The 27,029-nt window shown below is 39.5% G+C and overlaps 2 protein-coding genes across 3 annotated transcripts; both read right to left on the bottom strand.

Moving 5' to 3' along the window:
• Positions 1–1,080: 1,080 nt before the first annotated feature.
• Positions 1,081–4,146, bottom strand: gpr20 (G protein-coupled receptor 20). Its single transcript, XM_026926787.3, has 2 exons — positions 3,913–4,146; positions 1,081–2,347 (listed from the first exon to the last, which is right to left on the bottom strand). The coding sequence occupies exons 1-2, from the start codon at positions 3,918–3,920 to the stop codon at positions 1,258–1,260; spliced, it is 1,098 nt and encodes a 365-aa protein (XP_026782588.2). The 5' UTR covers positions 3,921–4,146; the 3' UTR covers positions 1,081–1,257.
• Positions 4,147–9,486: 5,340 nt separating this feature from the next.
• dgat1b (diacylglycerol O-acyltransferase 1b) lies at positions 9,487–26,988 on the bottom strand. 2 transcript variants are annotated; one of them, XM_026926816.3, is made up of 17 exons: positions 26,463–26,988; positions 25,959–26,046; positions 20,422–20,462; positions 19,774–19,859; positions 18,430–18,482; positions 18,164–18,269; positions 17,158–17,286; positions 15,517–15,582; positions 15,160–15,263; positions 15,031–15,069; positions 14,874–14,915; positions 14,744–14,788; positions 14,513–14,625; positions 14,276–14,341; positions 13,966–14,053; positions 12,485–12,547; positions 9,487–10,951 (listed from the first exon to the last, which is right to left on the bottom strand). In XM_026926816.3, exons 1-17 carry the CDS (start codon positions 26,675–26,677, stop codon positions 10,787–10,789), a joined length of 1,509 nt encoding a protein of 502 aa, XP_026782617.1. In that variant the 5' UTR covers positions 26,678–26,988; the 3' UTR covers positions 9,487–10,786. The 2 variants fall into 2 exon arrangements, with proteins under 2 accessions (XP_026782617.1, XP_026782619.1); XM_026926818.3 differs by lacking the exons at positions 25,959–26,046; positions 26,463–26,988 and adding an exon at positions 25,001–25,907.
• Positions 26,989–27,029: the final 41 nt, after the last annotated feature.

Consider the following 27,029-nt stretch of genomic DNA (forward strand, 5'->3'; position numbering starts at 1 on the left):
CTCAAATATGGTTTTGAACATTTATCATGTCTGTAGTGATTCATAATCAGTTGTTGTTAAACAGGCAAGAGTAATTTTTGTATATAACATTTATTAAAGTTTTAAACAGTTGGATCAGTGGTAATGTTATCCTGAGGAACTACATGAGGCCTTGACAGATCCTGATTAATGTCACTACACTGGTTGCACTTCTTCATCTCATCTTTCAAATGTACATTTAATGATAAGCAAAAGGTTAACATAGTAGGCTGGGTGTTTTTCACAGATTTATGCACCTAGGTTTTCCCTTTCTGACAGGAAAACCCCAGAACTGGGAAGCTAGAAAAAAAGCTGTTTGAAAAGCTGTTTTCCTTAAGAGTTTGGCAAAAAACAAACAAACAAACAAACAAACAAAAAAAAACCAACATCATCTATCACAGGGCACCATGCACACACACCCCTACAAACAATGTAGAATAGCCAGTCCACCTACCTGCATGCTTTTGGGAAGAAACCCGGAAGAAAGAATGGTGCAATGGGAGAACATGCACACCTGCTATATAACTCCTGCTATAAATTATGTCAACACCATGAGAGACTAATACTGTCTGAATAGGCATATACACCGCCAATGTCTTACTAACTGTGCTTGGCCTACAAAACAACACAAGACTGTGAAAGTGAAACAGAAAAAGCACTGCAAAAATGCTCTTAGCAAGTGCAGATATCTTGAATAAAGGAAAATAAAATATATTTTATTATGACTTTATTTATTTATTTATTTATTATTACATTATATAACAATGTAAGACCAATAAGCCTATTTCTAGGTATATTTAGTAATTTCAAGCTTAAAATGGTCTTGCTGTATTGGCAGATACTTTTGCTTCTTTTTAGATATTAGAAAGAAATAAAGAAATGCTTGGAATGAGCAAAATTATCTATCAAGCTTGAAATGATTAAAAAATCTAGAAATAGAATTAATAATCTTATATTTGTTTAAAAACAATCTAATAAAGAGAAATATTAGTTTTATATATAATGTTAATTATTAATTATTAAGTGATATATAAATATCAATTTTCCTCTATTTATGAATTTCTTTTCAGTGATCTATTCAGGCGTTGTTTTAGCTAAACAGACGTTCTTGTTCCCTCTAAATATATTACAGTATCATGAAATATCAACCAACATAATTTTAAAGAATAATGTCTAAATGTACAGTTCAGCAGATCGCCTTATACCTGGTGCCTGATAGGGAACATAAACTGTACAGCTTCATCTGTCACTTCCCTTTTTAGGAGAATTCATATTAATCATGATCATGCTGTTAGTGATGGCAAAAACAGTGCCTGAGCCTCTGGAGCTCTTCTGCATGCTGATGATGTCGCCACTGGTCTGTTCTTCCTTGGCCTTCTGTAAAAACCTCTTCATGGTTGACTGGAAGTTGGTGGTGACAAAGCAGTAGACCACAGGGTCCAGGCAGCTGTTAAGGCTGCTGAGGGTGACGGTCAGATGGTAGACAATCACATGGTGGGGCAGATCAGGGTGGAAGTAGACTAGGACTTGGCAAACATGAAAAGGTGTGAAGCAGATGGTGAAGATCACCAGTACAGTAGTGAGTAGCTGCACAGCCTTCATCCGTCTGTCCCTGCTTTGTTGCATGAGGCCTGGGCTGGACAGTGCACACATAATCCTGACTGTAAACACCACAATGATCACCAAGGGCAGGAAGAACTCGAATATGGTCAATGCGAAGAGCTTGGACACGCAGCAAGCTGAATGTTTGAAGGCCGTCATGAGGAAAGAGTAAGTGATGACGATGGCAAACAGCCAGATGCAGATACAAACTACTTTAGCCACATTGCGGTTGCGCAACTTGTGGGAGGCCTCCACCTGTACGATGGCAAGATAACGGTCCACACAGATGCTGGTGAGGAAGAGGATGCTGCAATACATGTTGACAAAGTAGCTAAATAAATGGATGTAAGAACAGTTCAAGCACTTGCCTCCACTGTAATACAGTATGATGCGGGTAGGAAGTGACAGGTTCACCAGAAGATCTGTGATAGCTAGATTAATAGTATAAATAACAGATGTGGTCTTGGGCTTTGTACGGAAACAGAAGACATACAAGGCCAGGCTGTTGAGTGCCATTCCCACCATGAATATCAAAGTGTTAATGACCACCAGGGCAATCCACAGGCTATAGAAGTCATTATAGAGACCCTCATCCAGGTGGGCCAGTCTGTGCAGATAGTGTTCATGGTATGATGGAGAAACATTGGTGGTGATTGGTAGAGTCATTGTTGATGTGACGTTCAAATATAACGACTCCTTAGTTCCGTTCATCTTTGTAGTCATGTGTCTGAAACATGAGAAGGAAGAAAAAGTAATTTACTTCCTAAACTAATCTTTGGTCTAATCTTTGTTGCAGCCTTAATTGGCTTGTTAGAATATCAGTCCTTTCATGCAAGAAGCAGTAGACAGATAATTCACAACATTTTTAACCAAATATGCTGTATTGCCACACAAAAAGGTAATCACTGCACATTAATAATAATAATAATAATAATAATAATAATAATAATAGTACATTATATTGTCTCTATGCTGCATTGCTGCATTCATACTAGACTGTTACAAAAAGCTAAAGCCTCAGCCGATTCACCTCAATTAACATCTGTATAGAAATTATAGTATTTTGTAAAAGTATAATATGTCCTGCCATGGCATTCTTTCTATAAGAACTATCATTTTCTACATCTACTATTTTCTACTGTGATAAACCTGCCATTCTATTCTATTCTATTCTATTCTATTCTATTCTATTCTATTCTATCTTCCTCCTTCATGTAACACATTTTGATATGCAAAAGATCTTGATGTATTTAATTTGCAGTTTAGTTTGTGATGTCATCTGGTGACTTCTAGTGACTTTTTCAACAGTATGTCAAATGATTGACGAGAAGCTAGCTGCTTGGTGTTACACAAAATATTTGTTTATAGGACAGACAATTGGGAGAAAAGGTTTCCACCCCACAGTTAACAAATAAAAATAAACCTCTCATTGGTTAGTATCTAAAGTCACTGTCTGTGTATGAGCCATTTTGCTTTAATAATTTACTTTAAAAGATTCTCTGAAACATACCAGTCTTTAAAAAGACATAAATGTATGCCTATATGAATTATATTTTTGCTTTCTCACATTGTTTTGTTTTGTTTCATTTTACTTATTTATTTTTTTGCTTCTTCTTTTTTTGCCTCAGTGGAGCAACTTACCAAAGCCACACCTATTGAAAAGGAATGAAATAAATGACATAATTAAAATGCAGTACTGCTTAAGGTGAAGCATTTTATAATATTTTTTAAATTATAATTTGGAACACCAGCCTCCAAATTACTAGATCAAAAAGTTTACTAAACCAGTTAAGTAATTAAAAAAGTTATTTAACAAATTTTCCTTGACCACCACCAGCAACCCTTGCATATTCTTGAGACTCCTGAGAAAGTCATGCTCCTAGAGCAAAAGAAAAATCTCCTTTCCTCTCTGTGATAAGATTGAGGAACCAAGCCTCTATTTATATAAATGACATCATGTACAACTCTATCGTTGATGAAAACAGGATGTCTTTTGCTCAGGTATCTCCTCAGATGCCTGCCGGGCAGTATGCTCCTCTCTTAGCATTTACAATCAACACAGACTGGCAATAATTGTTCACACAACAGTGATTTACTATGTTTGATTACTACAAAATTGTGAGCCATAATTATTGAAAACAACAAACTAGTATATTTAGATAAATCTGAAATCACACTTTTGCCAATGTACAATGGCTAAGACATGTTGCATGTTCAAAAAAGGTTGAAAGTAATAGTTCACAAAAGTGAACAGTATGACACACACACACACACACACACACACACACCTACCTGTGCATTTAGAAGACTGCAGGGTTTAGCTCTTCATAATTACTAGCAGCGCTTTTCATGCAGAGTTCAACAGATGCTTCATTCAGGCTTTGTATCTGATTTGAACTTCACCTCTTCTACCTGCCTGAGTTCACAAAACCCTCTGCATGACGACTCCACTGCTCATCACACACTCAGAGACTGAGTGTTTGAAGAAAATCTCTCTCTTTCCATTTCTCTACCTCTAAAATGTCTTTTTCATCCCTCACACCAACATCTACTATTGAGTCTCCAGACACAAGGCAGTCTCTATCTTTCCCCTTCCTTCTCTCAATCCCTCCCTCCTTACACCCACACAGCCCATGTTAACAGGAAGGGAGACTAACATTAGACCACCCCTGACTTACAAACTGCACCTGAAAACTATACTCACAGACTCCAGAATACAATAACGCTTCTTTAAAATGTTTAATTGCATTGTTGAGGTGGAAATAACAAGCCAAACTCAAACCTTGGGGAAGCCGTAGCATTTCTATAACCACTGTATCCAAGTTGTGTCCCAAACAATGCAGAAACATCAGAGCTTTATAATCAGTGTCATTTGGACTAAAGGCACAGAATACATTAATCTTAACATATGCTTTCCTCATATACAGTCATATATAATCATATATATATATATAATCATATATAATTCCATATACTGGAATTTCATCTGTCTTTATCTGCCAAAGCCCCACTGTTATATTACCTCTGTGAGAGTGGATATTAGGTGCTGGCTTTTGTATTAAGAACAAAATGTAAGTTGGATAATAACTGATAATAATGCAATCATAGAATTAAATACCACATGTTTAAATGTGAGTCAGTCATTGCAGGTTGAATACTAATTCATTCAGACTTGACAGAACAAAGTAGAGCAAGTAGCCTACTGAGTGCACTGTATCATCACCAGGCACAGACTACGAATGAGTTTGCAATTAATATAATTATTTCTCTTACAGAAGAAACAAAACATTATCAGTGAAGGATTTATAGAGCAATTTTGTTTTTGAATTCCCCAAACAGCAAAAGTCATTAATAGACTAGTCAAAAAATATAACTGAATTTATAAAATTGATTACTGACTGAGGCAACATGATGGCACAGCTCAAGGGTCCTGGGTTCAATCCTGAACTCGGGTTACTGTCTATGTGGAGTTTCACATGTGTTCCCTATGTCCACCTGGGTTTCCATCGGGTTCTCCAGTTTGCCCCAAAACATGCAGGTAGGCAGACTGGTTGGTGTGAATGAGTGTGTGAATATATACATGCTGCCTTGTGATGGACGTCCCGGTCAGGGTTCTGGCAATAGACTCTGGATCAAAGTGGTTACTGAAGATGAATGTAATAACTTATTAATTCTGTGTTGTTACTAAACAGTGACTAATAATGCAGTGTAAAACTCAGTACATGCACAGGTTTTAGGTTCTGTACCTATTCCATATGGCTGCACTACTTGATTTTTGGACAAGATGAAGAAGAGCATATTGCGAGTTATGGAGGGCTGAGGGTGCCAGTATGATGTCTATAAATTCTATGTGTAATTAAATAATTAAAATGGAAAATAATTATTATAATGTATGCTCCAAATATGCAACCAGAAGGAACTTTGAGTGTTCATAATGTTTCAGAATAGCAAGATGTGCTATGTGAAAGTGCATGCTTTATTCTTGTCCATTGACTGGGATTAGGTTAGAAGATGTTGTAGTTTTTGCTGTGGCTTCATCCTTGGGAAATAATAATAACAGAATTGCATTGTCCAGTGGGAACCTAGTATAAATAAGGCACTGCACTTTAAATAGATTAACTTAACTTTATTTATATATAGCACCATCGTACCTGAAAATGCAGCTCAAATTGTTCAAAATCTCTCTACTATACATTCTCTTTACAGCGTAACAGACAGCCCTTGCTAACCTTTTCAAGAAAAAAAAAACACATATTGCTTGAATTAGATACCTGATAATTACAGCTAATGGGCATGCTTATATTGTAATAACTCTGAAATACATTATAATAACAGGAAAATAATAGCAGATTGCACCTAATGGTGCAATATTGGGCCAGTGGAGAAAACCTTTGAGAAAATTGTAGACTTTTTGTTGGACAAACTGTAGCAATGCAGTTCCTGAAACTGCCTCCTCCACCAATCTGATAACACGTGACTTTTCCACCTCAGCTTCAGAAAGTGCCAGTACTTCTCAGGCATGTTTTTATAAAAATCTTCACCACAACATGCAGTCACTAGGCTTTACAGGCTTGAGATCCAGGCAGTTGTCTGGTAATAGTAAAGACAGGCTCACATCTGCCTTACTCAAACACAGATTAAACACTGTGTCACTGTGATAAAGCACAGAGGATCTTGATATACCTTTCCTTAAAATATAGCCTGTGAGTACTTCTCTCCTACATCCACATTCTAGTCTACCGGCAAATCATACAAATAATAGCAATGCAATGTAAGAACAGAAGGTGTCAAAAAATAACAAGACACACTGACATAAAACCATCGCCTGTACACTGTGATTTAAATGCACAGACTGTACTTGTGAACAGAGAGATTCCTCGAGCTGTGTTTAATCCTGGACATTAGTTAATATATCATGTCATCCTGGAATGTTTATGAAACCACTTAGGAAAGCGCCACACAAATCTTTTTTCATCTTGCAACCTGATAAATACACAGACCAATGGAGACTGGTTATTGTCTGCTGAATGCAGATACACAAATCATTAAGTTCAATAATGCTATTAATAATTAATAATAATGCTATTAATTAATAAGACCTTTTCAAATAATTTTCTCAAAATTTGCAGCCAAGGAACCCTTTAAATTCCACAAATTCTGTAAACGAAGAACACAGATAAACATAACTGAACTATTCAAATATCATTATTTAAATATGTTCAATAATATTTTGGCTATTTAAATCTTTTAATTCCTGAAATTTCCATTGATGGAACATGTTACGTCCAAGATGATATTATTTAAGGGACTGCTTGTTTTTTTTTTTGTTATTGAGAGGTTTGGATAAAACCTAATTCAAGTGACCAGCCAAATAAGCTAATAGCTATAAGAATGCAATAATAAATATAATACCTTATATTTCTTAGTGGGTTGTGATTTCCACCACTGAAAATAAATGAATAAACAAATAAATATTTTTAAAAAATCACAGACCCCACTTCGAGAACCAGTGTCTTATACCACAGAATGTCTCACCACACAAAGGCAACATTTCTTCTGAGACCAAGAAATGGAAATCTACAGAATGACACAAACTGACTTCCTGGCACCACTTATAGAGTGGAAAATTACTCCATCTCCTTGACTCGTTTTAGCAGAATCAATATATTGAGCTTCTGCTTTTCATCAGCCATGTGAGGCTAAAGACACATCTCTGGCAGGTGACACTGTATCCTGACGAGAGCTCTGAGCCCTTGGCCCAAAGTTGTGAATAAAAGCGCTAAAAGAAATGGGAACAAAGTGTCTGATCTCTGTTCACACCGACTTACACAACCTGTGTGCCACAGCACAGCACAGACTGAATCATTCTTGACTCACTTAACATCCAGCAGTCAATATGCAAAGTAGTTAGAAAATTTCACAATACAGCTACAGGGACTTTCATTCAGTCTGAGCGCAGGATTCAGGCTGCCACAGTTCTGTACAGGAAGGGATAAAAGCTTATGAGAGTGCCCCAGGATGTTTAGAAGAGCTTTTTAGAAAAGGCCTATAAAGTTCATTACTATGTGACATTTGTTTCAAAACAGATCCACTTTTAGAATGCTAATAGACTTTTAGCTTAAACAATATTATTCATACCTTCAACAGTTCACAGTTCTTTTATATGCACTTTTAAGGGAAAATATTCAGTGTAGCACCCTAAAGGACTCTTTACTTTGTCCTACTGGTAAAGTTCTATGCAGAGTATAGTTCTAGTGGAAAGTTCTATGCACACTTGACTTATGCTATAAGCTTTTGTATATGTCAACAACACACAATCATCCAGCTACAGTCTCTTGTGGAGCGTTTTAAGATATACCTTTGTTCAACTGCATCCGACACAGCAGGTGTGTGTTCCCCATCACCAATGTATCATTAACCAGGGTTACCAGGTTGCAGCAAAATTTCCAGCCCAACTACATCTCCAAAACCACATAAAAGAATTGAAACTAGTCCAAAAAATTGACTAGTGGACATTGGGTACTGGAAAAGGGAGACAAATTTTTCTTTGTTTTCTCAGCCTCTGTGTGGGAAACAAGGTCAATGTGGTGTACACACATTTCTGATGTATGGACACTATCCACTCTATAATCCCCTTTCCCTCTGGAAATATTTGCAATATATCTTATAACAGAAATCATAGTACATCGTAGACGCACTGTTTGCACTTAAACGTTGCCTTTGTTTGTAGAAATTTAATTTATTGATTTAATTCCAATTTGCTATAATACACAATGTTAGTGACAGCCAAGTATATTTTAATTTGCCCATTTAGGTGTAAATTTGGCAACCCTGTCATTAAATGTCCTGTCTGCTGCTCCTCCACCACTAAAAGATATTCAGAGAGCAAGCAGGGGGCAGCATGTTTCCTTCCCTAATGGGCCTCTAATAGCAATTTTTGCAGCTTCCATTATTAACCACTAGGTGCAATAATAACGCTAAATGGGTCAGTGAGCACTCTGCCTAACGATTTACAACATCTAGAAAGGTGACCAAATCAAAGGAACACCTGCTTATGTCTGTCAAATAACAAATTACATTGTTGGTCACTCAAAAGACATAATTAGTATTTCAATGGATTTGAAAATGCAATTAAAAATGAGTTTAATGTTTGTTGAACGGTTAATATATATGTATAGTGGGGATCTGCCCCATCTGCCCCTATGGACGAGCCACCACTTTAACAGAGATATTTTTCAAGTCTATGTAGAATTAACTCCAGTTGTTTGTTTCCGTTTCCCATACTCTTTTGTTTTTTATAATAAGATAACCAGTACAGAATTTTGCATGTTATATTTTGCAGACTTGCATTAAAAATGAATAAATAAATAAAACATCAAAAAGGGAGTGATGAGGATTTGTTCACTGTTCCAAATATTTTGAGAACCTTTGGCCTTGGTTAGGCTAACCTACGTTTAGGCTTGGGGTAGGGTAAAGTTTGCTCATAGGGTTAAGTTTGGGCTATGGTTAGTGTTTTCCTTTGGCCTAGGTCGGGCTAGGGTTAGTGTTTTCTAAGGGATTGGGTTGGGCTAGGGTTACTGTTTTAGTATGGATTGGGTTGGGCTATGGTTACCGTTTTTCTGTGGATTAGCTTGGGCTAGGGTTATTATTTTCCTATGGCCTATGTTGGGCTAGGGTTACTATTTTTCTCTGGATTAGGTTGGACTTGGGTTAATATTTTCCTATAGACTGGGTTGTGGTAGGTTTAGGGCTGGTCTAGGGTAAAGTTTGGTCTAAGGTTAGGGCTGGTCGCTTTATATTAACACCTGTTTATCTTATCAATTAGTAGCAACCTTTCATTGACAAAATATACTGACTCTGACCACATTATCCCACAACCTCAACATCATGACTTTATTCACTGCTAAGATTTGTGCCAATGTCCACATGACAAAAGTACAAAATGTCAATGCAAAGGAACTAGAAACAATGTAAACAATGTTTATATTTAAAATTGAGGACGCAATGTTCCATTATAAAACTCATTTTGTACACATGCAATTCCTAAAGTTACAAAACTAAAGAATTTACAACAAACTTAATGCAGACTAGAGCACAGTGCTACTGGTAAAAATAGATAAACTGCATCTCTGCATCAATGGCATTGATTCCCTGCACTGTAATCATTCTTCCAGTACCGTGTGTCAGGCAGTGTTTTAAACAGGCCATAGTGTTGTAACGTGCAATCAACCTTTAAGATAGCGCTGTGTGAAATCATGCCTGCATCTCAGTGTTGGAGATAGGATGTTTATACAGTACTACCACAAGCTATTATACAACTTATCTCCAAAGCCATTTATCACCAACTTGTACTGATTGGACGGACCTGGCACCCTCATCATCTTGAAAACAAATGGCTCCAAAAGGACTAAATCTGCAGAAAATATCGCAGTCGGAGATTACACTGTATTCACTATTCTATGGAATATAATTATGTTTGATGAATGTCTCCACATGAAGGTATAATTACCTAGCCTAAGAGTTTCATTCATACACTTTACGATTTACAAGACACCAGTAGGTGGCACTCCCTGATTTTACACAATTAAGCCCCTGAATTCTCCAGTATACTCTCATGAGCTCAGAGTAGATCAGAACACACTGAGAAACAAACATTATATTAAATTAAAACATTAACAGTTTACAAATGTTCTTTTCATGCAAAATAATTGTCAGTGTTAACCATTTAGACACAAAATGTTTTGTATCTTTTTGCAAAATTATCTAAAATTACATAAATAAAAAAAACCCTTAAACACATAAAAAATACATCTTTCCGTTCTAACCCTATAATGCTATAGATGTGATCTATCTGCTGTATCTGAGCAGTAAGTGTAAAGTAATATCAATATTTAAAAAACACATTTAAAAAATCATATCTGTCCAAGCCTGTAATGCTGTACAAATGTGAAATACATCTGCTGCATACAAGCAGTAACTTTAAAATAATCTCAGTAAGGCACCACTATTAAAGCATTTGTTTAAAATGAATCCCAGTGAATGTGTTTTATGCCTATGAAGATCCTTCTTCTTTTTCTTTGAGGAAGACGTCCTTAAAGGCGTGATTATTGGAGATATGAGCTGGACGGCAGTGGGACAGTTTTGGTAGCAGTACGCAGTCTGCAGCTTAGAGAGGTGCTGGTTCTGCTGCTTCCTCCAGGTGGTGGATGACGTAGTAGTCATGGACGTACATAAGAACAGCTATTGGCTGGCCAATTATCAGAGAAAGCCACACAGCAGCATTTCCATAGTTACCCCTGAGAAACCTGCCCACGAACCATGCCAATGGCAGCTGCAATAAAGACATTTCTTCAGCTTAAAAATAGAGTACATATGTTATGGAAAAGTATACTGTCTTTGCTAGTCACTCCAGTTACAAATAAATAAATAAGTGAATTATATATATGTATATGTATATGTATATGTATATATATATATATATATATATATATATATATATATATATATATATATATATATATATATATATATATATACACACACACACACACACACACACACACACACACACACAAACACACACACTGATCAGCCATAACATTAAAACCACCTGCCTAATATTGTGTAGGTCCCACTTGTGCCGCCAAAACAGCTCTGACCCATCGAGGCATGGACTCCACAAGACCTCAGAAGGTGTGCTGTGGTTTCTGGCACCAAGACATTAGCAGCAGATCCTTTATGTCCTGTAAGTTATGAGGTGGGTCCTCCATCGATCGGACTTGTTTGTTCAGCACATCCCACAGATCAGATTGAGATCTGCGGAATTTGAAGGCCAAGTCAACACCTTAAACTCTTTGTCATGTTCCTCAAACCATTCCTGAACAATTTTCTCAGTGTGGCATTATCCTGCTGGAAGAGGACACTGCCATTAGGGAATACTGTTGCCATGAAGGGGTGTCCTTGGTCTGCAACAGTGATTAGGTAGGTGGTACGTGTCAAAGTAACATCCACATGAATGCCAGGACCCAAGGTTTTCCAGCAGAGCATTGCCCAGAACATCACACTGTCTCCACTGGTTTGCCTACTTCCCATAGTGCATCCTGATGCCATCTCTTCCCCAGGTAAGCGACGCATACACACCCAGCCATCCACATGATGTAAAAAAAAAAAAAAAAAAAAGTTCATCAGACCAGCCCACCTTCGTCCATTGCCCCATGGTCCCGTTCTGATGCTCCCGTGCCCATTGTAGGCACTTTTGGTGGTGGACAGGGGTCAGCATGGGCTGTCTGACTGGTCTGCGACTATGCAGCCCCATACTCAGCTGAAATGCACTGTGTGTTCTGACACCAGCATTAACTTTTTTCAGCAATTTGTGCTACAGTAGCTCTTCAGTGGACCAGACGGGCTAGCCTTCGCTCCCCACGCACAATGAGCCTTGGGCACCCATGACCCTGTTGCCGGTTCACCAGTTGTCCTTCCTTGGACCACTTTTGGTAGGTACTAACCACTGCATATTGGGAACACTCCACAAGACCTGCTGTTTTGGAGATGCTCTGACCCAGTCGTCTGGCCATCACAATTTGGCCCTTGTCAAAGTCGCTCAGGTCCTTACGCATGCTAATTTTTCCTGCTTCCAACACATCAACTTCGAGAACTGACTGTTCACTTGCTGCCTAATATATCCCACCCCTTCACAGGTGCCACTGTAGCAACATAATCAATGTTATTCATTTTACATATAATTGGTTTTAATGTTATGGCTGATTGTGTGTATATATATACACACACACACACACACACACACACACACATACACTGCATATTCTGTATGATAGGTTGCTTAGTAAATTCTGATCATTTTCACCTGAGCCATCATGCCCATGAATGCCCACAGTCTGAACATCCTCAGAGGAACACTGACCAGATACTGCATGCGCACACACACACACACACACACATATATACATTACAAACACAAAAGCAATGAAAATGACTCATGTGTATTTGGTCAGCAGTAGGATCACACAAACATGGCAATACATAAAAACAAAACTTTGTTGCAATTCATGTTCCAGTGCTAAATCAAACCAATCCAGAGCTTACTCTCAACTGCCAATCTGTTATCTAAGAAGCTCTCTGGAAGTTCTCAAACTACTCTAACTAGTCAGAGCTGAGTAAGGTTGCTTCTGAGACACTCCTCAGAAGGTGCCTTTCTGAACAGGCCTGGACGTTCTCTGTGGTATCTGGATACCAGCACCTGTAGCTGAAATGTCCTTGTCCTGTCTGTTTCTTTCAGGCAAGCGCTTATCGCAGAGAGCAGCAGGGTGATATGGTGTTGCTTTACATTGCTCCTCATCCACAAAACTATGTTCTAACCTTAACTTGTTCCGAAGAATGTTTTATATCAGCCTCAACACTAGGAGTGTAAATATCTGACAATTCTACTGAATCTGCAACAATACAATACAATATGATTTTTAATTCATAATGATTCGATATTGGATGATACCACTGATTCTGTTATGATATGATCATGTTAAAATTTGATTAAGCAACTTCCAATAGACATGTGACTAATTTTGTTCAGAATCTGGGGGGCCTACAGTTAATTTGCAAATGATGATGACATAGAGAAGGACTATTTTAAGTATCAGGGTTTTGGGCAAATCACCTTGCTAGCCTATTTACACATCAGTTTAAAGATAGAAATTATTTTTTCACACCAGTTGTCGGTCTTTTTTTTTTTTTTTTTTTTTTTTTTGATAATAATCGATTTATAATCAATCATAATAGATAATTAATTTATAATTAATTATAATTGATAATCAATTTATGATTGTTGCCTTGATTAATTTCAATCATTGCCTTTCAAATTGATGCATCGATCCACATCGTCTGATCGTTACACCCCTATTCAATGCCTCAGGGGGCATATAGCCTTATAAGTGGCCTTTATTTAATCAGGGATTAAAAAAGATTCATCACAAGTTCGTCATCCTTTCTTAAGTGACCATGGTTGTTAGAACAGAGCTATATAGATATAAACAGTTACTGAATGTAATATTTGAGAATTGTACACTCTCCATTGGTCCTAATTTCTAACAATACCTACTGTATATTCTTTCTTCCAGTCACCCAAGGTTTTTTTGGTCTGTGTCATTACTGTGGTCTGAATGCCAGATAAATTATTTTCTAGCTCAGATTCTGTTGCTTAAGGATATATACTTCACTGTTTATCTCATAATTGCATTCATGCATGTTAGTATCCTGTATGAGTTGTTAATTTTAATAGAAATTTATTGTTATTCAATATTCAAAAGAATGTGTGATTTATGTGCACCTCACCTCATGAAAAAAGGCTGAGGCGAAGAATACTGCTGATTGGCTCACTAACTTGCTGGCCCCCTTTCTCAGCAAGGGCTTGTAAAAATGTCTTTGGAAAGAAAGAATCACAGAGAGAGAGAGAGAGAGAGAGAGAGAGAGAGAGAGAGAGAGTAACAGTGAGAAACAGTCACTCAACACAGTAAATAAGCATGCATAATGTGCCAGACGGATCACATTATAATGTCTCTTCATTACAGTCTCGATACGCTTCACTGCGCTGTATTTTATCCGGCTAACTCTTCAGCTGTCTACACTTCTTTGAAAAGCTTACCGAAGGCACCACTTATGGACAGGGATGTTCCAGTTTTGCCAGAAATAAGTTACAGTTTCTGCATTCCTGAAAAGAAAATAAGCAACATCTAAGATGTGATGTGAAAGTGCAGATCTGTACTGTATTGTGACTATGTATTATCTACATATCGGTTATCACAAATCCATTAAACAGGAACACTACAGAAGATGATCCAATAAATTGTACAACTTCTGTTTAACTAATAAATTCACATACCACCAGTCTCTGTAAAATTCTCGATCTCCAAATCTCAGAAGCTCAGCCACAAAGTTCATGGATGAGTGGAAAAACCAGTAAAAGAATATCAACCAGAGAAAGTGGTTGGGGACCTGATATTCAAAAAAAAAAACATCAAATGGTTTTGCATTGATTCCTTCTGTTTGTTGAGCCACATTTTGGACCTATAAAATTTCAGCTGGGAAGAAACATCTACAAAAATGTACTTACTGCTAGCCTGAGCAGGCGCTCAATCATTCTGGAGAAATCCATTTCCTGTGTATGAAATGCACGTTAATCCAAATCTCTACATGGTGTTGCTGAACAGAGAACAGTGAATGGTGGATCAACATAACAATACCTGCAATGGCTTCATTGAACTTTGTATGATTGGTACCATCCACTGAAGAACAACAGAAAAGAACACAAGAGGGGAAAAAAATAGCATACTATAAAATCCCAGGAGAAATTATGATCAAAAATGTTTCCCCTAATGATAGGAAAATAATATGGCATACCTGCTGTGTTAAGCCAACTAACAGCTGAGTGAGCAGCAACTGTAAGACAGATGGTTACATCAGCAATACAAGTAATATATTCTGGTAAATTTTACAGATATGGAAAAAAAACCTGACAATAACACCTACCATCTCAAACAACCTCCTGAGCAGGAATCCCATACGTACAGACTTAGAACGAGGAAAGTTCAGCTCATAGCACAAGGTGGGAGCAAAAACAAAATAATACAAATCTGGATGATAAAGAAAAAGTGGTACCAGGTTACTTTTAATTTAATCAGTAGAGCACCATTAACCCAGTTTTCTTATTCAAAGCATATAATTCACCAGCTGCTGAAGGTTATTCTGTATCTGTGGTTAAAGCAAACAGGAAAGGTGTGCATTTACAAGACTGAGGAATACTGGGAGTAAAACTCCACAGTGCGTTTCTCTTGTCTTAATGGAGGCAAATGAAAAACCAACCAAAGTCAAAGCTGGATCACTCACCTTTCAGAAAGAGGTTTCCAGGATAGGACACATACACTTCTCCGCTGATAGACGGTGTTGATGGACCTATTGTATGCAAGTATAGACAAGGGATGAGTGGATGGATATGAGCTCATTTACACCATAACCAGCCTTAAGTAATGTGGGCAGCACTGACTCAATGGTAATAGGGTACTGCTATCAATATCAGCATCGCTAGTACCTGATACTGCTGTTCTGACTCTGCTGCAGGTGAATTAAAGAATATTGTAGGAGGTGTAGGAGACCAGTAAAGGAAACAAACAAAGAATCAGTGCAAGTTTATATGATTATGAGTTAGTTAGTTGTGAAATCTATATGCCCATGTGTACTCGTACTTCTCAAAATCCATAGGGTCATGGAGAACACGTTTCATGTAGGTTATTGAATAGGATGAATCTGTGCGAAATGTTTTTTTTTTGAAGTTTCCATTAAAATATTGGCATTTCCTTGCAAGACCAGAAGATAAATCCTGAAAAATCTGGGTCACAGGTATCTTCTGACAAGAGTCATAGAGATAGCTCATTCAATCATACTGGGATGAAGATGTGGGGATTCAATGATGTATGACAAGTTGGACATAATTGTCCAGAAACGCACACAGAACAGTGTTGCAAAAAACTGTATCAGAACTGCGTTCCTAATTCATTTCTCAATGCAATTCGATTGAGAAATAGAGTTGTTTTGTCATTTTTACTCAGGCAACTATTGCATAAAACAGGGCTCCACTTTTTTGCTGTGACATGTAACCATAAATGTTGGATAACATGACCTCATGCATTCACCTGAAGCACAGCAAGTCAAATGAGAAGGGGGGAGAAACACCATCAGAAAGCTGTGAGTGAATTTTAAAATGACCCAAACATAGTAGTGAGAAGCTAGTAGCTAGTCGTGAGAAGGAACAAGTATGTCCTAAACAAATGTTTAACATTATTTACTAATTACTAAACAAACAACAATTAAACATATGAAATGAATGAATTGGGTGAGTGAGTCATGGCTGCACATGCTGTCTTGCTCAAAACTCACCAGTGAAACATTACGCACAGAGAACATTTATCAAGACCAATTTTCATCCACAAGTGGCTGAGTTGCTATTGGCAAAAGAAATGAAACAACGATTCATTATTTATCCAGGTTTCCTTTTAGATTTGGGTGGCCACACTGTGCTCTTAGCTCTTAATTGCAGCACGGACATCCCACTAAATCAGTAATTCAAAATGCAGGTACCAAACTCTGCTACAGTAAGATAAGAATTTAATAAATATACATAATGGTCAAAGAAGCATGAGTGAGAATCGTGATCTCAATTCTAAGCCAAAAAAAAAATGCTATTCCTATTTCTTCAAGAATGGTACAGCCCTAATACAAGCCATTGTACTGCAGGAGTTCCATAACTAAAACTGTAGCGGCCTTGTGCAATATTTTGTTTCCAAACCTCATTTCTGCTGTGTGCTGTTAAAATAACTTGATATCTACAGTAACTGTGCAATATGAATTTGGCATAAAACTAAAAAATGTAAATGAACTGATTTGAATATAGTAAACTATTCAGTGAGCGTGATCAGTATGGAAGAACTGCAGGTTGATTCTCCTTGCCTAGAGGATAGTGAGTGTACTCACATGACAGTGATCTGGACAGGCTGCGAGCCTTCGCCTGCATCCTTTCCCTGCACCACCTGTTCACGTCCTTATACGAGTATAGCTTCAGAAACAGGATAGTGTAGACGGCCAACGCAAAGGCACCGCCAACTAAACAGAGCCAAGAGTACAAGAGCAAATGAGGAAAGAGAGGAAAATTTTGAGAGAACATGAATGTTGTATGTGCACCCCTATAAAATACATACAGCAAAAAAGTCAAAATACAATTATGCAAATGCAAATCACAAAGAACATTTTTAATAGTGCCACTAGGATGATGGATCCTCGATTTAAAGACAATGCATAACTCAATAAGGAGACTGAAACTGTCATAACACAAGCCCAAAAGCAACCTGATGACACAGTCCTGGCACTGAAGACCCATGTGTAGGCCACCACAGCTTTATCAATAGCAGCCATATGCCGGGTGGAAATGGCCCATGCAGGGACTCTTGGGCTCGGCTCTAATGCCAGTAGCAGCCCCAGTGGCCTCACCGCTGACCTTACTGTCTCATACACGAGGGTGAACTGTGGCACAAACCCAACAGATGGAGTGCCTTTGGCACCTCCCATTGTGCTAACAGATGAGGTAGAATGGGAGTGCCAGAAAAAAGGTTTACACCAAGGGAAATAAGGCAATATGTTTCCCAATAGATACCAGACAAGCTGCAAGAAGTCTTGATAGCTTTATGAGAGCACAATAAATGTAACATAAGGCAATAATTACTTATGATATACTGTAGATGGTAAAAGTTGATCAGTCTGTAGATGATGTTTTAATTCTTTAATTACAATTACCGTTCCTATGATGATGCCATCAGTATTTAGAGCCTTGTGGGCACTTTGTTGGGAGCTTCCCAGGCAGATGGATAAGTGTTGAATTAGCAGTGGCTAGATTTTACTAATGCTGATCACTAATTCTACAAACTCATATAACTAAACTGTTTTGAGGATATCTGGGAGAAAGCTGCCATTGTGCATTCCTCACCTGGGGTTACAGAGGGCAACATGAGCACAGTGACCACTGGAAAGCACAAGATTACTGACAGATTGATGATATGAATAATCAGGCCAATCTGCTCACTGAAGGTTCCCTGGATGAAAGAAAAAAAAAACAGAACTCAGATTTGCTTTTCTTACTCATCCATTATTATAAAAAACAGAATGGCAGATGAGAGATTTTGAGACCATGTACTGCATGATCTGTATGTCTTTACTTCTGTAATGGTTTGGGTTTGAAGCTGGCAAACTTACAGTGACTAATCTCCTCTCTGTGTACAGCGCCACAAGTATGAACACATTTGACACTGGAAGAAGACAGAGATGCATTATGAACCACTGGCCTTACAAAGAAAAACCCCCCAAAAAACCCAACATAGTCTTTAAAAATGTGATAATGCCTTGATATTACAGTTTTCTCTTAGTCCCATGAACTCCCAGACTTACATTCCATACTCCAACTACATAATGTTCCTATACATTTAACATTAATAACTGAATAATAAGCTGGGCATTTAAGGGGTTAATATGATATGAAGAGATTTATTGATATGGTACAAAAATTATCACATTTATTCAGAAACAGTGCCAGCTATTTTATGCCCCATATCAGCCACTTCATCCTTATTTAAGCACAAATAATTTTAGGGTTTTTTTTTCATTAACAATCTGTAATCTTGCACTGCTCTAAATAAATATGTCATTCTTGTCATTTCTGCAACTGCCTGAGTTGATCCATATCCATGCACAGATAAGCACAGAGGGATTTTAGACTCTAACAAGCTAAGAATCTCCTAACAAAAATGCAAAACATAACATTTACAGTACTTTTAAAGAGAAGGAAAAATTAAGCAGCAGACACCCATTAATTAATTATATATGCACAAAGTGATTTAATATGCATCTGACATACAGCAGCACTCAGCAGCAAAGGAGCTTTTTAGTATGTCACCAATCAAAACAGGGTCAACCTTTTGCCCTCAGAATTAACCCAGTGACAGGAATGATACACACACACACATACACACACACCCCTCAGGCACTCACACAAAACATCACAGTGATGGAGCTGAAACTGTGCTTAGCAGAGACTTAGCAGAGTAAAGATAAGGAGAAAAACACACACCTTTCATCCAGTAACAGAATTACTTCTTTTGAAACAGATTACCGAAACAGAATAATTTATTTTGGAAAGAAAAAAAAACACACAGTTCCAAAAGTACAGATAGAGCATTATAATGCTGTTGGCTTGTGCTTGAATAAAGACTCAAATACAAAAGGGAGGACGTTTTTCTCTCTGTGAAGCCAATGTGCAATCACTCCCTCTTAGATATTTTTGGTGAGCATGTACTTTAAAAAGGAGCTCACTCAAGACTGACAGCTTGTTGCAGTAATTACGGCTCATAATAAATTTCACTATAACACTTAAGATTGAAAGATTTGGTGTATTTATGTAAATGGTTCATCTGTCAGTCCTTGTTATAGGTACGCCTCAACTTTAAGCATATATGAAAATGTATGATAAAACAGTTCCTTTTTAATAGTTTAACTACTAAAAAAACTAAAAGAATGCTTTATGGAAGGGCAGGATAAACATACCAATGACCAGGCATGCAGCAGGCCAGCTATACGGGTTCTTCAGGAACAACGACACCACCTGAATGGGGTCCACTAGTACACCATACCTTAAAATGGTATAAAATAATTACAAAGGTTACACAATGACTTGGAATGCATTAACTAAGCAGTACTTATTTACGTTTATGCATTCTCCTTACTGAACAATCTTCTGACACAATCTTTTCTCTACTTCTGTCTTTTGTTAGAAAAATACATGTCCCTACCTGTCTCACCTGCACATCTGCTCCAACTGTGTCTCATAAATGTTTGTTTTGCATGTGAAAGTGTTTGCATGGCTGTGACTAGAGCTGGCAGCTGGAACGTAACTGCTTGCCTACAGTGGAGTACAACATGATAGTAGCATATGGTGCCCTCAGCATGGGGCTCGGCAGTCCCACTGAGTCAGAGCTGGTCCTGTGCATGCACCCAGCAACCTAAACATCTCTACTATTCCAATCATTATAGTTAATAGTTAGGTGGGGTTTTAGACATATGGCACCTACAACAAGTGTGCTTTATTTCAAACCGGCCTCTTGCACAAGCCAAGTCTGATAACAAAGAGAATTTTTAATGAAGAAAGCTAGCTGAGCATCATAAAAATTTGGCCAGTGTGTACTGTCTACAAACCTGAGAAGGTTTTCCAAGAACAGACGTGCATTGCTCAAGATCTGTAACACAAGGAAAACAAAGAGTGACACAGAAGCTATAAGGAGACTGGGCTATAATTAATCACATTTATAGCTAATATTAATATAATTTCACTGCACTGTAAGCATAATAAGAAAGAAAATGGATTATTGTCACCAGTCATTCATTTTGAAATCAAACTATATCTGCTTTTAAAAATAGAGCATTCTATGGTGCACTGAACATCCTGAACAACATATAAAGCACAACCATGTCTCTGTAGTAACCTTGTAAACCCTCAAAAGCAAAATGAAATATGTAAATGTATCCATCTCCGTTTGAAACTGAGAATGAACAAGCTAACCTCAGCTTGGGTTCATGAAGAGGAGCTGTTTCAGGAAAGCTATTCTTAGGTGTCACTTGGCACTAACTGTGTCCCCCAAACACACTGCAGAACAATGATTCATCGAGTGCCAAGTGAGTGTCATGCCACATACTTCAGCATGATCACTTGTTTCTGAGCTACTTTAAATGCATCCAGAGAATGGTAATGCACCGGAATTGCCAATTCGATTACTTCTAATGATTACAATGTTACAGAAGAAACTTTCTGGATTTCTATACTGTCATGCTCAGTGTCTTTACATTACACACTATCAAGCAGCTGGTTACACTAATATCCATGGTATTCTCTCAGTGACTATTGTAACAGACATCCCAGTGATAGGTGGCTTTACTGTGTTTTTATGTGGCTGTGGTTACAGCTGGACTATCCAATCATCCCATCATGTGACAGCAGCGCAATGCATAAAATACAGGGCAAGCGCTTCAGTAAATATTCACATCAAACATCAGCCAGCTCTTTTTAAATCCTCTTTTTAAATCAGTCCGGTTTTGGTGAATCTGAGCCAACTGTAGTCCCAGATTCCTGTTCTTGCCTGACAGGAGTGGAACCTGATGTGGTCTTCTGCTGTTGTAACCCATCTGCCTCAAGGTGTGGCTTCTTGTGCAATTTATAGCTATACAGCTCTATATAAATATACATTATATGGCCAAAAGTTTGTGGACAGCTGACCATTATATCCATGTGTGCTTTCTGAACATCCCATTTCAGATTTAGTCCCTTTTTGCTGTTATAATAACCTCCACTCTTCTGAGAAGGCTTTCCACTAGATTCTAGAGGATAGCTCTGGGGATTTGCCCATTCAGCCACTCACTCACTTACAGGGGTACTGTCATGCTGGAACAGGTTTGGGCCTCTTAGTTCCAGTGAAGGGAAACTGTAATGCTACAGCATACAAAGACATCCTATACAAAGAAGATAATCCTTTATTCGTCCCCCAATGGGGAAATTTGCATTGTTACAGCAGCAGATATAAAGATATAAATAATAAAAAATATATAAGTATAAAAATATAAAAGAGACACACCAAGAATGCAAAAAACACAAACACACAACAGTATTAAAGTGACCCTGCATTATTGCACTGTTCCCATGAGATGGGGGGTTACCAAAGATTTATTGTCCAATTTAGTACCAGAGATTTATTGTCCAGTTAAGTGGTGGGGTCTGCTGGGAGCAGTGCTGGTTGTACAGTCTCACAGCAGCAGGGAGGAAGGACCTGCGATACCGCTCCTTCACACACTTGGGGTGGAGCAGCCTGTCACTAAAGGAGCTGCCCACTGACACCAGAGTCTCATGCATGGGGTGGGAGTCGTTCTCTAGCATACATGATAGCTTGGCCATCATCCTCCTTTCTCCCACCACCTGCACTGGGTCAAGAGTGCAGCCCACGTCAGAGCTGGCCCTCTTTATGATTTTATCCAGTCTCTCCCTATCTGCAGCAGAGATGCCACTGCCCCAACAGACAACCCCATAAAAGATAGTAGATGCCACCACAGAGTCAAAAAAAAAAGTCTTGAGAAGTGCTCCCTGCACTCCAAAAGACCTAAGTCTCCACAGCAGGTACAATCTGCTCTGTCCTTTGTTGTAGAGTGCAGTGGAGTTGTCCGTCCAGTCCATTTTTTTGTTGAGGTGAACACCCAGGCGCTTATACGAGTCCACTATCTCAATGTCCATTCCCTGGATGTTCACCGGTGTCGGGGGGAAGTGTCTGTGTCTGTGAAAATCCACCACCAGCTCTTTGGTCTTGTTGCCATTGATCTGGAGGCAGTTCCGCCTGGCACCAGACTACAAAGTCCTGGATCAGTTCTCGATACTCTGCGTCATCCTCCCCAGTGATGAGTCATCAGAGAACCTCTGCAGGTGACAGACCCCTGTGTTGTATCTGAAGTCTGCAGTACAGAGTGTGAAGAGGAATGGAGCCAGGACCATTCCCTGTGGGGCCCTTGTACTGCAGACTACCATGTCAGACACACAGTTCTGAGCCCTCACATACTGTGGACAGTTGGTAAGGTAGTCCAGGATTCAGGATGCAAGGTGCTGGTCCACCCCTGTGTGTTCCAGCTTGTCTCTCAGAAGCGCAGGCTGTATAGTGTTGAAAGCACTGGAAAAATCAAAAAACATGATTCTCACAGTGCTCCCAAGCTTGTCCAGGTGAGAGAGGTCTCTGTGCAGGAGGAAGATGACTACATCGTCCACCCCAATGCCAGGCTGGTATGCAAACTGGAGTGGGTCCATTGATGGGCTCACCAGATGGCAGAGATGCACAAGGACCAGCCTCTCCAGAGTCTTCATCAGGTGGGATGTCAGAGCCACTGGCCTGTAAATGTTGAAGTCCTTGGGGTGTGGCGTCTTCGGCACAGGAACCACGCAGGATGATTTCCACAGCTGTGGCACTCTCCCCAGTTTTAGGCTCATAGTGAAGATGAACTCCACTATCCCACATAGCTGGTCTGCACATGACTTGAGGAGCCTAGTGCTGATGCCATCAGGACCAGCAGCCTTCCTTGCCTTTATTTTCCTGAGCGCAGCTCTCACCTCGTCTGTAGTGAGGGACATGCTAGAGCAGGGGGACTGTGTGGTGGAGGGTGTGGGTGTGGGGAGTGGAGTTGTGACAGAAGGTGTGGAGGATGGGGTTATGGTGGAAGTGACTGAGGGAGGTGGCTGTGAGCTAGAAGTCTTGGAGAGGCTAGGGGTGGGGGTGGGGCAGACTGCTGGGAGTACAGAGACGGTGGGGCACAGCTGAGATGGCTGGGTGGGGGGAGGAGCATGTGACTGGTCAAACCTACTGAAGAAAAGGTTCAGATCATTCACCCACTTCCTATCCCCCACGGCCTGGGAGTCAGTTTTCTTGTGGCCTGAGAGAGTTTTTATTCCTTTCCAGACTCCGCTGATATTATTCAGTTGCAGCTGATCCTCCATCTTCCTCCTGTAGCAGTCTTTGCCCTCCCTGATCTTCCTCCTCAGCTCCTTCTGTATGGCCCTCAGTTCTTCTTTGTTTCCTGCTTTAAAGGCCCTCTTTTTCTCCTTGAGTAGGGTCTTTATAGCAGGAGTAATCCAGGGTTTGTTATTGGAGAAACACCGTACAGTCCTGGTGGGTACAGTGTTCTCCACACAGAAATTTAAATAGTCCATTATACAGTGTGTAAAACTGTCACTGTCCTCTCCGTAAGGATCACAAAGTACTTCCCATACAGTAGATTCAAAACTGTCCTTCAAAGCCTCTTCAGACCATCTTTTCACTGTGCGGGTGACTGCTGGTTCCCTGTGCACAATGGGTTTGTATACAGGCAGGAGTTGAACCAGATTGTGACCCGATCTTCCGGGGGTGGGGGGTAGGGTGAAGAGTTATATGCCTCCTTGGAGCTGGCATATAATAAGTCCAGTATTTTATTGTCTCTGGTAGGGTAGGTGACATACTGACTAAAAGGGGGCAGCATGTGGGAAGGAGAGGCATAACTGAAATCCCCAGAAATAAGAAAGAGGGCCTGTGGGTGCTGTGTCTGTAGCCTGCTTATGACCGAGTGGAGGACATCACAGCCACTGCGATAACATGCGGGAATACCCTCGGTAGATAGTATGGCCTCAAGCTAACGGCTAACAGCTCATTGTCCTTACAGCAGATTTGTTCCTTCACAGTGATATGCCTAGCATTACACCATTGGTCATTTACAAATATTTCCAGCCCTCCTCCTTTCCTCTTACCACTTTCCTTCGTCCTGTCTGCCCTCGCCAGGTTGAATCCATCCAAAGTTGCATTAGTGTCCAGAGTTAGCTTGGTAAGCCACGTCTCCGTAAACAGCATGATGCTACACTGCCGGTATTCCCTTTGGTGCTGGGACAACGCCTCTAACTCGTCCATCTTAATGGGGATACTAATAAGAATATTGCACAATTTATGTGACGATAGTCCCATTTTTTTTTACGGCGTGGCCTTCTGAAGACAGAGAGGCTTGGGCTGTGTTCAAAGATTGTTAACTCACACCAACGAGGTACTCAGTGACTCATGTATGAGAATGAAGCAACACTGATGACTATGTGCTTTGACACTCTCAGAACAGGAAAAAGTAGATAGGCTGGTGAGGTCTTTTTTCATTCAGACATGTTCCAGTATATCCAGGCTACAGTTACAATGTGTGATGTGTACACATGTCGGAAAAAGAAAATCAGACTCACCAGCATGACAACACACCAGTTCAGAATGCCTCTGTAATTTTACATTCCCCATGATGATCGACGGGAGGACAGGTCTGTATCCTGTCCACATATGGGTGTGATGGTCATGTGTCCACATACTTTTAGCCATATAATGTAAAGCCTGGCACTGTCAGAAAGAAATTTCTCAACCAGCTTCTAAGTTCACTATTTCCTTCCTTCAAAGCCTTCAGTATCTCAATATTCACCAGCTATTTTTAAGGTCTACACGCACATCAAATTCTGTTTAAGGTCTACATTCAGGTTGCAGCCATATTCTGAATACTAAGTTTATATGCGTACAGGCATCGGAATATTCCTATATACATGGTGGTTGTAAGTATGCCTGAATTTCAGTGGATTTTCAGTGGATTTTCTGAATAAGGTGTTTATATGCAACAAATTTTCAATTAAAACTGGCATATTCCAGGGGTGGGAATCAGAATCTGGGGAATCAAGAACATTGTCTCAATCGGAATCTGGCACTCGGATTGCGGTGTTTACATGACTCAATACTAATTAGAATATTGCCAAATTCCGATTAATATCGGAATACTGATGTGCATGTAAACGTAGCCAATGTTCACCAGCTATTTTAAAATTAAGCTGTGCAGGGTGGTAGATGTCAAGACATACGGCAATACTGACCTAAGGCAAACTCTGCACAATTTATGTGACGATAGTCCCATTTCTTTTACGGCGTGGCCTTCTGAAGACCGAGAGGCTTGGGCTGTGCTCAAAGATTGTTAACTCACACCAACAAGGTACTCAGTGACTCATGTATGAGAATGAAGCAACACTTATGACTATGTGCTTTGACACTCTCAGAACAGGAAAAGGCTGGTGAGGTCTTTTTTCATTCAAACATGCTCCATTATATCCAGGCTACAGTTACAATGTGTGATGTGTACACATGTCAGAAAAAGAAAATCAGACTCACCAGCATGACAACACACCAGTTCAGAATGCCTCTGTAATTTCTGAAACTGCTTGCAGAGCTCAGCATGGACTCCTGCAACCTGTGGCAACTGTGAGAACAGAAGTGAAGCAATCGATTCAATCATGCACATAAAACTGTACATAAATGGACTTGTCTGTATGGCATATTGATGCTGCAGCAATTTTCTGTAGCTAACCTAATAAGGAGAATCAGTATATCATGCACCACTAATCAATGTAGTGTGTTTTATCTGAAAGCTGAGTGCTCTGAGACACTGAGTGCTCTGAGACATATCATTTGTTACAAATTAACTTGGCTATTAGTTCAAGTAGGTTGAGTTATGCTTTATTACATAGCCACACCCACCTGCTGTCAAAACATGGGCTACATCTGTAAAAGCATAAGCTAAGTATTATGGCACTGCACAGCACTTAGTAGAGGTTACATGAGGGAAAATATTGTATCACAATACTTTGGATATTTACAGAATAACCCCTCTCTCACCTCAGGTTATCATTATGACTATATTTTTTCTTCTCCTCAGGTAACACCCGTGTGTGTGTTTCCTGTCCCTTGTGTTTGGGTTTAGTCCATGTGAGACTGTTGGGATCAGCTGAGCTCGCGCCATTCGGACGTTTCACGAGCTCGCCCTTGGCGCTGGTGATGGTCGCGCGCCTTCTGCTGCGAGTTACAGCACGGAAGTCGTTCTCGTCCCCCATGACCACACTGAGAGCACTACGATCCTTCACTTAGCACAAGACTCAGGCTCAGATGAAGCACATTCCACTCTTATACATCGCCTTTGCTTCAAACAAACCTCTCCTCTAAAAAAGGGCTAATATTTCCGACGCGCAGCGCGGTGCTCAACTTTCTACAGGTTAAGTGTTTTTTTTTTCCCACGTCACAACTTCCCGTGCTCGCGCTGAACTTTTCCCTGGATTTCCGCACTTTCAAAACCTACGAGTAGTAAACAGCAGCTTCCTGTGTCGAACCAATAACAATCCACCTTGAACACTGAAAAGGGGTGGGGAGGAACCCAAAAAAGAGGAAAGAGTTACTGGCTACGTCAGA

This window comes from Pangasianodon hypophthalmus, chromosome 1, assembly GCF_027358585.1.
Source record: "Pangasianodon hypophthalmus isolate fPanHyp1 chromosome 1, fPanHyp1.pri, whole genome shotgun sequence".
Classification (NCBI taxonomy): domain Eukaryota; kingdom Metazoa; phylum Chordata; class Actinopteri; order Siluriformes; family Pangasiidae; genus Pangasianodon; species Pangasianodon hypophthalmus.